This window comes from Musa acuminata, chromosome BXJ1-11 (genome assembly GCF_036884655.1).
Source record: "Musa acuminata AAA Group cultivar baxijiao chromosome BXJ1-11, Cavendish_Baxijiao_AAA, whole genome shotgun sequence".
Lineage (NCBI taxonomy): Eukaryota > Viridiplantae > Streptophyta > Magnoliopsida > Zingiberales > Musaceae > Musa > Musa acuminata.
In genome coordinates this window covers 27,113,216-27,126,173 of record NC_088337.1, presented here as the reverse complement: position 1 = coordinate 27,126,173, position 12,958 = coordinate 27,113,216, and the positions used below count along the sequence as shown (strand labels likewise).

Below are 12,958 nucleotides of genomic sequence, written 5' to 3'. Positions count from 1 at the left end.
CCCACGAAACTTCCAGGAGGTAACGCCGAAGGCGCACTTTGTGGGGTTGAGTCGCATGCCTTATTTGCGCAGCGTGGCGAAGGCCTCGGCCAAGTCGGCAAGGTGCGTTCCAGCCTCTTGGCTTTTCACGATCATGTTGTCTACGTAGACTTCCATGTTCCTCCCGATCTGGTGGGTGAACATCTTGTTCACCGTTCTTTGGTATGTGGCCCCAGCATTTTTCAGTCCGAATGGCACGACTTTGTAGAAGTATACCCCTTGATCGGTGAGGAAGGCCGTGTGCTCCCTGTCCTCGGGCGCCATCCTGATCTGGTTATATCTTGAGTAGGCATCCATAAAAGAGAGTCGCGTGTGGTCGGCCGTCGCGTCGACCAGTTGGTCGACCTTCGGGAGGAGGTAACAGTCTTTAGGGCATGCATTGTTGAGACTGGTGTAGTCGACGCACATCCTTCAGCTTCCATTGTGTTTCTTCACGAGGACTACATTGGACAGCCATTGAGGATATTTGGCTTCTTCTACGAAGCCTGCGGCTAAGAGCCGGTCCACCTCTTATCGTATTGCGCGTTGTCGGTCAGGGGCCTGGCGCCGGGGCTTTTGTTTCACTGGGTGAGCGTCAGGCGGGATGTTGAGATGATGCTCCGCGACCTTTGGGTCGACGCCCGTCATGTCTGATGGGGACCAGGCGAAGACGTCGGCATTTTCCCGTAGGAGACCGACGAGCTGCTCTCGTTCCCGCTTGGGCAGCTTCGATCCGATCTTGACCGTTTGGTTCGGCCGAGCTTCTCGTAGAGGAATGTTAATAGTGGATCCCCTCGGCTCGGGATGAGGAGACAGTTCCTTCGCTTCGCGCGGATCTTCCAGGGGCGCCTCGGTCCTGGCTCTCTTGCCTAACGAGACGGAGGTGAGGTAGCACCGCCTGGATTCCCGGGGGCTTCCCGCGACTTCCCCGACTCCGGCACAAGTTGGGAACTTGATGATCTGGTAGTAGGTCGAGACGGCGGCTCTGACCTTGTTGAGGGATGGCCGACCAAGTATGACATTGTAAGCTGTGGGAAGGTTGACCACCAAGAAAGTGGTCATCACTGTCTTCGACCTCGGCGGGGTCCCCAGAGTTAAGGGCAAAGTAATAGCCCCCAGGGGTGATATTGAATCTCCCGTGAAACCGGTGAGCGCCGAGTGCATCGGGCTCAGATTCTCCCTGGCCAAGCCCAGCTTCTGGAAGGCGTCGAAGTAGAGTATGTCGGCCGAGCTCCCCATGTCGACCATGATCCTCCTCATCTGTGCGTTGGCTACCCTGGCCGATATCACCAAGGCATCGTCGTGGTCGGGCTGCTCGGCAGCCCCGGTTGGGAAGGTAATCTCGGGTTCGGGCTCACGTCCCAAGGCTTCGTCGGGGGCGGCTCGGGCATATGCCTTCCTGCCCGACATGGAGCCTCCCCCTGATGCGGGTCCCCCGGCTATCACATCAATGTGCCGATCGACGGGGCCCTCCGGGCGAGGTGACTGCTCTTTATTCGGCCGGAGGTACTGGCCGAGGTGACCTCTGAGGATGAGCTCCTCGATTTGCCTCTTTAGCTCGTAGCACTGCTCAGTGTCGTGCCCGTGCTGCCGATGAAATCGGCAATACCTTGATCGGTCTGCGAGCTCCCGCGGGTTCTTCATTGGGCGGGGGTCCTTGAGCAGCCCCTTCCCCTTCTCATGTAGGAATATTTCAATTCGGGATGAGTTCAGGGCGGGAAGAGGGGGCCTTGGGTCAGGTCTATCCAACTTTCGCCGGGAGGCGGAGGGTTGCTGCTGTCGGGGCGGCTCCGATTTGACCTTTTTGTGTTCCTCCCGCTTTCCAGCCATCCAAGTCTCCGCGGCGACAAACTGACCGGCACGCTGGAGCATCTCGGGGACTGCGGTGGGGGGCCGCTCCACGAGCGACCAGAAGAACCTGGAGGGCCGTAGGCCCGTCATGAATGCTTGTATCAGGAGAGAGGGGTGAGCATCCGACAATCCACGGATTTGTGTCGTAAATCGGTTCACGAAATGGGAGAGGGGCTCGTCCTCATTCTGGTTGAGCCCGAGGAGTAATGCCATGGACGGCTTTGGTCGGGCGTACGCCAGGAAGTTAAGCTCGAAATCCTTGGCAAGCTGATCGAGGGAGGCAATGGTCCCTGGCTTCAGGCCGTTGTACCATGTGCGGGCTGGCCCCCGCAGAGTTGTCGGGAACGCCCTGCACATCAAGGCGTCAGATGTCCCATACAACGCCATCTGGGCGCGGAAAGCGGCCACGTGGTCCATTGGGTCAACGGCGCCATCATACGCGTCCAGCGAGGGGAGGCGGAAGTGTGGCGAGATCGCCTGCTCTTGTATCTCGGGGGTGAACGGGGATCCCTGCTGCCCGTCCGCCCCGAGCTCACCTTTTGACTTTCGGACTTCCTGTTGCACTTCGTCGAGTCTTTGACTGACGAGGCGCAACTGAGCTCGAAGGGCGTTCGTCGAGTCGGCGGTCAGGGCCTCGGGCTCGGGGCGGCTCGCCGTGTCTTCCGCTTCTCGGCTCTCGGGCCGAGCCTCGGGGTTTTGGGGTGAGGCGGGGAGCTCAGGAAGTGGTGTGTGAGTCCGGACAGGGGTCTCCCGTTGCTGCGAAGGTTGGGTCGGATGCGAAGGGGTCCGCTGGGAGACGATCGGGATGATGGTTTGAACCATGTTTGTCAGGGCTCGGACTTGGTGGGCGAGGTCGTGAAAGGCCTCGGGTGACACCGGCGACGGGCCAGCGGGCGCATCGCCGGGAGGCGATAGGCTTGGGTCATTAAACAGTTGCCAGTAGCATTCCGACACCGCTGCGGGGCGTTCATCGTGGGTTTCGTCATGTGGGGGATGTTCCCCCGAGGCGGGGAGCCCAGGAGTTGAGGATCCGCCGAGGTGGATTCGCTGATCGCCTGACATTCGGACCGGCCCTCCTTCTAGCGCCAATCTGTTATTGCAAATAACTTTTTTAACCGTGACCTCGGGGTCGACCCGGCTGGTTCAGGGCTCCGAATGACTGGGACCAGATGTGGCTCCCCTTGGGGCGTTGTGGTAGCTGAGGTAGATCTGGCTGGAAAGTTCCGCGGCGCCGAAAGGAATCCAGCAGCGGCCGAATACCTGCACACAGGTCGGGTCGGTAGCTCGGCCCAACCCCTCCGACGATCAAGTCAGAGAAAGATGTGGAGGGGATTGTGGAGGAGGCAGAGGAAGAGCCTCTGAGTGTTTTTGTGTCTCAGTCCCCCCCTTTTTAGAGTTTGGGGGTATTTATAGATGAAGTTCGATGTTACCTGACGTTGCTGTCTGCAGGGCAGGGTCGTACCTCTGATGGCGTCTGTCGTTGTCGCGGGCGTTGCGTGAAAGACCGAGCTGCCGCAGGGTATGGGGGGTGTCAGTCAGCGCCTTCCCCCGTCTTGGCCGGCCATGAGGGGTCAGCCCAGGAGGTCGTTCGGGCGTCCGCGGGTGTGGGTGTGCGTCGCGTCGTTGTTAATACTCGTTCTGGGGCAGTGTGCCGCGCAGGGTGTCCGACGTGGGGGTGTATTACGTCAAATCCGGGGTGTTATGTCAAATCAATTTTTACCCCTATCAGCCCCGATCTCAATATCATGAACTTACTTGGTTTTGTCCGTGACATCAAGTCCAACACAATAGAAGAGAAATGAATGACTCAAGTTACCATACTCAAGGTTTGAGTTGACCCCTCTAAATATGACTAGAGTTGACGTTTTCCTCAAATGAGGAGGGGCTCTTAAAGAACTCTCACATAATGAAAACCTCATTAACAAAAAGAGACAAGTCCAAGTATTACCATTTTTACCGAGATTATAGTGATGACACTAAAGATTATCGTGATTTGAAAAAGCAAATTAAAGAGATCATACGATGAGGATATCTTAGGCAATTCATTCAAAAACATTAAGAACCATCACCTCGACCTTATGGGCTAGTGGAGAAGTAGATTGATGTCATTATTGGTAGACCAACCTCGAGGGAGGATAGCTTCTCAGATTTTATAGCTTATGCCCGAGCTATCATTGAAAAGTGCCCAAGGATGAAGGGTGACCCGAAGATAACCTTTAAGGAGAAAGAGGTAGAGTACCTCGACTTGAATCATGATAATGCCTTCATGATCTCCATGAGGATGATTAATGCTTGGGTGAATAGAGTTATGATTAACACAGATAGCTCTATTGATATTCTCTACTTTGATGCTCTTCAAAAACTTAAGCTGCCAACTAATGACTTTACTATAATAACTTCTTTACTTTGTGACCCCATCTCGTCTCTCGAGACTATGAACCTGCATATTATATTCGAAGATGAGTTTTGCTCTAAAATAATATTGATCAAGATTAATGGATATCCCCTTGATATATAACATGATCATAAGATAGCTTACACTGAACATACATAAGGAAATGGTGTAGAATTACCATAAAGTAATGAAGTTCCAAACAAAAGTTGGCATCGGTGGTGCATAGGAGATGCCTCGGGTCCATAGTTAGCATAAGTAGCTCCAAGGTGCCTTCGACTTGACTAAATCTCAAGGGTCCATAGGTGGTGTCTCGAGTTAAGCTTTCTTCGATAGGGAGATCGTCGTCAGGTAACACTAGAGTGATTCTATTGGGTTACTTCTCAGTTCTTCGATACTAGACCAATTGAGGCAAAAGCAAAACGATGGTCTCTATCATATCTATAAGCATTTGTATACCGAGTAAGGTTTAAGAATACCTAAATAGGGATAAGGAAATGACCTAAGATCGTCCCTAAAGGTGAGAGACTCGGGTCATTGAAATATGCACTAGTATTATATTGGAGAAAATATTGTGAATAATTGTTATCTTAATAAATATATTTTTTAAATATTTGTTTCATAAATTAAGTAGATAGATAAATATATCATGTTCAAAAAGATGTTTTGGCTACACATGTATTCTTTTGTCTTTATCACTTTTTTTTTCCATCCATGAATGCATTGCAAGAAAGAGTGCTGTATGTGCGAGTATAGCGGTTGAATCATGTAGTGGTAAAAAGTTCTGCTCACAATGGAAATCTAGGTTTGAGTGTTTGGATCCGCTTGGATGGGAGAGTGAATCATGCTACAATTTGGTGTTAGAAAAAAAAAGAAAAAATGAATTTGTTTGACATTCTTGTGTTCAGCATCAACCACCAAGCCACTAACAGTCTATTGCCCATATTGTCACGGTAAATGTGACAAGGGTCTCATATATAAGTCAACCACATCCCACTGCGTCCTTGATGAGACATGCCGAGCAACACCTGACTTGCCCCTTCACCATGTCCATGGAGCTCTAGATTGTTGCTCGGGTGAGGAAATAGGTGGAGTAAATGCCGACCTGCCATCTCGCATGTTTTGTCTTACCAACTTGTTATGGGTCTTGTTCTTATTTCATGATGTCCAACAACTTTGTAGAGATGGAGGTCAAACATAACATAGATGAAAGAGAGGGAATCATCTCCAAAGGTGAATCCCAAGCTTTGACATGCATGCCTAGGTAGGCCTGAACAATAATGTGCTAGTTTGTTTTCTATAATACTTTCGTTAATGTCGTTGAGTGTTTCTTTACGATCGCTTAGAAAGAAAATGTTATTGAGTGTTACATAATTCTTCAAGTGTGAATCATTAATAAAGTATAGCTTAAAAAATTATTTGAATGATATTATTTTTGTAGTCGAAGATGGGCATACCATTCTCTATTATTTTCTTTCCAACTAGTCGAAAAAGTCTAGTCCACGAGAGCATAGGAAGTAGTATATTTGTTTGCATCATAAAAATAGCCATATGCTTTGTAGGTTCAAAACCATATTTTGGATTCTAGCCACGTTACGACTCACGCCACATCATACCTCTGCCAAGTCAACACAACGAGTGCTATCCCGCGCTGAGCCGAGACCCATACAGGAAGGCACTCCCTCGGTGAGTCTCGTCCTGGAAAGCTCAAGACGGCACCTTGCGACGTCGTTCCGTGCATATCGGGTGGCAATTGCACAACGGTACCATCTCATCACTCGGGGGATCGACCATCATGCTAAATTCACGTATGATCGATCCTCACACAACAATATAAAAGCCCTAGACCGACATCTGGTCAAGGGATGGGGATAAAAAGATGAAAAAAAGGTGACTACTAACTTAATCTATGAGGGGCCACAATCAGGAACCCCCCGACGAGGGCCTTTGTGCAGGAGCTCGGCCACACCCAGAGGCGTGGCCGTCCCAGTTGAGAGACGCCTCACCAAAAGACGACGTCATTGTCTCGACCTCCTAATACAGTCGGCCTCAACACTTCTGCCAACCAATCGAGAGACGCTTTCCCAGAAGACAACGTCGATAGCCCGACCCTTGATCCAGCCATCTCCAACACTTCTTTCGATCGATCGAGAACTCTAGACATCGATTCGTGGACCAAGCCGTGCTGACTCCTAATCCGCGGCACATCAGTTCACTAACAGGTTTAAAGATTTAATAAAAATCTCTTAGTTTTAGAGATGAAAGTGAGAGAAAATAAATTTCTCCTTGGTGAAAGGAGCCTGGTTTAGGAGATCCACTTGATTATATACTTTACGAAGTTGGATATTGTACCCCGTATTATCGTTTTTATAGTTATTCATGGAGAGAAAATTAGATTATTATGACTTGGAATTCACTGTGATGCTTAGGAGCTTTACGATGTGGTTTATAAGCTATCGGATTCTATGTCTTTGCCAACTATGTTAATTATGGAAGAAGGTGGATGATAGTATGCATCATCCCATCAAAATTTGAACTCATTGTTGGAAAATATAATCCATGATCATTGAAGAATTAAGCAATGGTGATGCATATTCGAGATTGACCCCGGTGCTCTTGGGCCTTGACTCAAGGTCGAGGCTATAGTAAAGGTCGAAAAAGAGGTCTTTTCACCTACATGTTCTTGTAAGACATTTTGTGTTTAATTTTTCAATAATATTTTTTTATAAGGCCCTCTTTACAAATTTGATATCATGATAGTTATGCTTGTCATGCTAATCCGATTTTTGATTATTGTCATGCTTGGAAGAGGGAAAAAAGTTCTTCTTGGGAGGATGCGATATGAGAGTTACGATTGGACAAGAAAAAATTCCTCTCGAGAGTAGAAAAATGCTCAATCTTATTTTAGATAATTGGGTGTAAATCAACCTATTTTTTACGAGTAAGATGGATCTATAAAAGGTTTTAATGTTCGGATTTAATTTATTGGTTCATAATAAAAACATATATTACATTTAGAGATTACGTAATATATAATATTAGTTTATAACCATCACGTATTAGATGATGGTCTAATGAGAGAATGTTTTTTACAAAAAATATCATGATGATGTGCCATGTCTAGATAATTATTCTCTTTGAATTGATTGAGTTTTCGAATCTGATTAGGTAATTATTAATGGTTGAACATGTATAAATATTAATATATCTTCTAACTCAACTTAATTAATGTGAAGTGTAGTTAGAAGTAAGAGAAACAACAAGATTTCCTTCCCAAACAATTACTCCGATCCTTCCTTTTTTTCTGTCTAAGATAAACTGAAATAAATTCTTAAAAAATTGCCAAACAGAACAAATGCCTGCCACTTCTTTAATTGCTTCATGAAAATGTGATGTTAATTAAGATAATTAAAATAAATAATTAAAAAACTATATTATATCTGATAGGAAAAACAATGACATAGACATCGCACTGCTAACTCACTTAGGTCACCACTTTGAACCGACATGCATGCAAGGGCTTGCGCCATCCTCGTGGTCGTCGATCGGAGCAATAACCCTAGGGAAGTTGCACAAGTCAACTATTGAAACACACTGACCAAACCCATCCTCTCAGTTGCCCTATTGATCGTATCATCGATCGCTAGAGACCCGTCACCCTCAGCCATGATTTTGGAAGGACTCGCATGCTTAATCGCAAGGAGTATTAATCCTTGACGTGGCCCAACTCTCCTCCTCAAGTGCGCCCTTGCCTTGACAAACAACATGCCCCCAATCGTCCTTCCATGACACAATCAGGGAGTTGTATTTACTAGCTATTGATATAAAAATGAGCCCCAACAACACCAGAGGTTGGCCACTCTCCACCCATAAATCAGGTATAAATGCTAGCCTCTAAAACCAAACGAGGCAAGTAGGCTCATTTTAAACTCTTTTGAGCTCTATAAAACCCTCTTTACTCGTTCTATTAACTTAAGTATCAAAGGGGTTAGGTTGAGATATGTCTCAATACCGACCGTTTGTGCATGACTCTAATACATCTAAGGAGTACCTAAGGGTGATAAGGAGCATTTTCAACCAAAGCCTAGGCGTTTCTTGGGACAACCTTGAGTTTTCTTCAATATACGAGCCACATCTCGTGATGATTATGGGTCAATCATCGCGAGCGAACGACACCTTCGGAGTCCACCTGTCACCTTAGTCTTCCATCCAAATCGCACCCATGCAATCAGACATCTCGAATAGCTTTGTGCCTTCGAGATAAAACCAAATCATGCTAGCTCTCCGGTCGATAGCACCAATCAATAGCACCAAGACAATAACAATATCAATTACATATAGGGAAAAACTTAAAATATATTAAAAATAAAAATAAAAAATTCGGTGGATGAGAAAAACAAATGAATCGAACAATCCTAAATTTAGGATGATTATACTTTGTACATAAATGCTGCATAACCTTCCTAACTTTATTATCCCAATCCTGAGCATGCAAAGTAACGTTCTTTTCCCTTTTCACGCTTTGTTTACAGTGCCATTTGTTTTGGTGCGATCCGACGAAACAAAGGGAACTCTCTCTCTCTCTCACTCTGTCTCTGTTTTGGCGGGGTTCGATCCGTGCTTTGCTTTCCTGCGGAGGACCGCCGTACGACCACTGAACAGGGTTACCTACCTGTCCTACGATTGGAGGTTCGCGGCTCCACAAGCGGGCCCCTCCCAACCCCCGCCACGGATGTTAGGCGATAAAAGAAAAGGATGGGAAATTTCGATCTGCGGACGGCGGGAAGGATGGTCCGGCCCGTTTCTACCACGTGTCCTACAACTACGTGGTGGTCCCCTCTTCCAGCTGTCCCCAGCTGGCCACGCGGGGGTGGCGGAGGGGTGGGGACACTCAGGCATGGGTAACCGTCCGATGGGGAGACGTGAAAGGATACCTGGCTGTCCTCACCGCCGTGTCATGGAGGTAAGCGAGACGATTGGAGAATCTGTGGGGCCCGCATGTCTCAGGGAAGGTGAAAGCAGGTGGAAGGGCAGGCGATGACGCCGGTGGTCTCTGACGACCCAAGATTCAAAACCAGCCCAATTTACCATCCCCCAAAAGTGGGGTGCGGGTTCCCTTGCACTACATGACCCGGTCCCACATCTACCTCCAAACAGGAAAAAGAAATAGAAAAGCACCCAACGAGCGCTCGAAACGTTGCTCCACCGTTTGCGGGACCCACCTCCGTCGTCACCCGCTTGCCTCGACCCATCGCGTGATCCCTTTGGCGTGGGAACCACGCCGGCTCGGCCCGCGTGCTCACACCAACGCCCCTCACGCACCCACGAGAGGAGTCGCCTGAGTCATGGGGCCCGAGAGTTTGGCCGCCAACCCACATCACCACCCACGTGGGAACCACTCCGCCATGCCGAAGAGCCGCCCCACCGAGGGTTAATTCCTCGACTTTTTTTAGGTCCTCAATGGACCCCACATCGCTTAGTGGCGAAACCCCGCCCACAGCTAAGTGAGAAGGGGACGCCGAGTCATGGGCCCCACGCTTGGCGCATCACTTCGGTGTGTTATGTAAGATGAGAACAGATGTATTTTAAGAATATCGAGTTCGAGGACGTTTACCAGTGAATTCGAAACTCGGTTTTCTACCTGGCTTTGATTGGGGAATGTGTGGAACCCATGGGTCCCGGCCGAAGGCCCCCTTCTGCCTTGGGAAGATTAATTGGAAGATTGGGTTCATCGAATTTCCCGGATGAACGGTCTCCATTATCCCTAAGGCTGACCGAGTGGAACCCACTGGGTATCCGACGGTCAGCAGAGCAGGGAACCTCGTCCCAGTAAGAATAGTAGTCCATTTGCCGTCGGATTAGGATAAAAGGAGGGGAGGCGGGCTTGTAGGGTTTCGATCGATCCCATCTTTTGGTGTTGGGAGAGCGCGTGCGATCTGTTAATTCTCGGGAGAGAAGAGAGGAGGGAAAGAGAAAAGCTGTGAGCTTTTCCGCAGAAGGTAAGGCGGAGGTATGGAATCCCAGAGGGGCGACGGAGACGACAGGCCGGGAAAGAGTGACCTTAGAGCCGGTGGCGGCGATGGAGGTGGTGGTGTAGGAGGCGGAGCGGTGGCGACCCCGCCGCCGGCGGTCATACCGGTCCACCGATTCATCGTCCCCAAGCCGGAGCACATCGAGATGTTGGGGATGGGTGCGTTCCAGTTGATCCGGAGGCCGGCCAGCCGAACCAAGGACCGCCACACGAAGGTTGAGGGCCGGGGCCGGAGGATCCGGATGCCGGCGGCGTGTGCCGCCCGCATCTTCCAGCTCACCCGCGAGCTTGGCCATAAGTCCGACGGCGAGACGATACAGTGGCTCCTGGAGCGCGCGGAACCAGCGATCCTTGCCGCCACCGGCACCGGTACCGTCCCCGCCATCGCCACCAACGTCGGAGGGACCCTCAAGATCCCCACCGAGGCGCCTACCTCCGCTCCGGTGACCTCCACATCCGCCCCTGCGGCCGCGGACGACCCGGTTGCTCCCGACGACGAGGAGGCGGGAAAGAAGCGGAGGAAGAAGCTCCAGCCGTCGCGGACGGGCCGTAGCGCAGCCATCGCCAATCACTACCCCGTGCAAGACCCGTTGCTCCCGGTGGGGGGTGCGATCTCGATACCCTCTGGCCTGGCACCGATCGGGGCAGGGGTGCAGGGGGTGGTGCCCATGTGGGCGCTCGGAGGCAGCGCTGCGGGGGCCAGCGTGATACCGCCGGGAGCGCTGTGGGTGCTGCCACAGCCGTCCACCGCTGTGGCGGGCACATCGAGCCAGTCACATGTGTGGACGTTCCCCCAGACGCCGCAGATCATCCAGCTTGCCTCGGCCCGTCCGATATCCGCTGGAGGGCTGTTCTCGGGCGTCAACATGGCCACCGGGCCGGAGGGTGAGCCTTCCGCCGCGAGCCCTCCTGCGGCGGGTAGGAAGCATGAGCCGCGACTGATGTCAGCTCCCGTCGCTTCGCGACGCGGGCAGGTGCAAGAGCTAGACGAGGACGACGAAGACGAAGAAGACGAGGACGACAGCAGCGCCGAGGACTAGAATTGGGTCCAAGAGTTGCCTTCTTCGTTTCATTCCTCTTCTATTGTTGTAACAGTGTGCATCGTCCGAAGTCGGTCGACTCGCAAAACCCATTGTTCGACCAGCTTCAGTGCCCTCTTCTCCCGTTGTGGTTCGATGTGATGGTGGGTCCCGCGGCACTCTGTGGTCGAGAACCACGTGACGTGACGTGGCGTGGCGTTCCTCATGTCCACTGGCTACGTCTGGAGCTTAGCCCCTCGCCTTGTTGTTCGGAGAATCGAGGCTCGCATGGGAACCCATGTGGGGCCCGGTGGGTAAGTCACCTGCTATCTCTCTCTCTCTCGTTCTTTCATTCTTATCCAAAACAGTGGACAAAGTCGTGCTGTGTCGTGGCATGGGACCCGCCTGGTGTCCAATGAAAACTCAGATTATTAGTGGTGGGTGTGCTCGACGGTGATTTATCGAGCACAGTGTCGCCTGTGGTGTGAGCATTCTGTTGATTACTTGGCAACCCTAAAGGTGCCTTGGGGGCAAGAAACGCTTCGCTCAATCCGGCCCAGCAAATGAAGACCGTCAACGAAACATGGTACTCATCTGTTTAAAACTAGGACTCCAGTTCGTTGGAGGTACAGTGCATTGCCAGTGCTCTGCTTTCATAGTAATGGTCGAATGAAGTACGGCAATTCTACTGCTAAGTTATCATGACTCATTCTAGTCCGGGCTCCAACGCGTAGGGGCGCGCGTGCTGGTGGAGTTCGTCCGAGGCTTGAAGCTTTCCACAAGCGGCCGTGGCCTTACCTTGTGAGGTCAAGGCAGTCCGGCGAGTGGGTGGTGAGAAGAGGCAATACTTGACGGGGGTATGCGCGCAGGAGGTTCTCCGTCCTTGCTATCTTCCTCGCTTCGTCTTTCCGCAGCGGCGAAATCGTTAAAGACTTGACTGTAGGAGTGGAGCAATCGATCGGAGTTTTCGTTGGATGCCGGCAGGAAGGATTTGTCCTAGCTTTCGAGATCGTCGGCATCCATGGTCCCATCTGACTGCTGCACTTAGATGATGGTTGGGTGGAATTGTCATGAACTTTGCGGTTATGGGTCTGGCGACAAAAGACAAGGGAGGGATTTGAGAAGAATGAAATGAGGCATAGGAGTTCAAAAGAAATCCATGGAGGAGGGGATCCTGCGGATGAGGAGCTCCGTGCTCTTCTGGTACTTGCGGATCTCCCTCAGCGCCACCCACCCCGGCCGGAACCGGTGCCGCCTCATGGTCCCGCTCGGCCTAGGCTCTTGCTTCTGCGCCACCTATGAACCAAAAGACGGAGAAAATCCAACAATCGCGATCGAGATCATTAAAGAGCTATGGGATCGAGAGAGAGAGAGAGAGACCATGGCGGCGGGCAATATGCGATGGGCCTTGCCGCCGGTGGAGTTGCGGAGCAGATTGCTTCGTCGAGCGATGGAGATGGCCGTCTCCTCCTGGGGGTTTCTTGATTCCCTTCATTGGAATGGAGGACAATTTATACAGGGTGCGGGAGAGGGGGCCAACGGCGGTTATGGCAAAGTTGTGATGCGGTCTGCTGGTGGTGGAGAGATCGGACGGGCGCGATTTGATTTGATGATCTCGCGATCCGCGAGATCTTCTTGACGGCCCAC

At 50.8% G+C, this 12,958-nt stretch overlaps 1 protein-coding gene across 1 annotated transcript; it reads left to right on the top strand.

Moving 5' to 3' along the window:
• Positions 1-10,144: 10,144 nt before the first annotated feature.
• Positions 10,145-11,435, top strand: LOC135597431 (transcription factor PCF2-like). The gene has a single exon (XM_065090366.1). It carries the CDS (start codon positions 10,274-10,276, stop codon positions 11,330-11,332), a length of 1,059 nt encoding a protein of 352 aa, XP_064946438.1. The 5' UTR covers positions 10,145-10,273; the 3' UTR covers positions 11,333-11,435.
• The last annotated feature ends 1,523 nt before the right edge of the window (positions 11,436-12,958 follow it).

Coding starts and splice junctions, on each gene's coding strand:
- LOC135597431 (XM_065090366.1), top strand. CDS start 10,274: ATGGAATCCCAGAGGGGCGACGGAGACGACAGGCCGGGAAAGAGTGAC.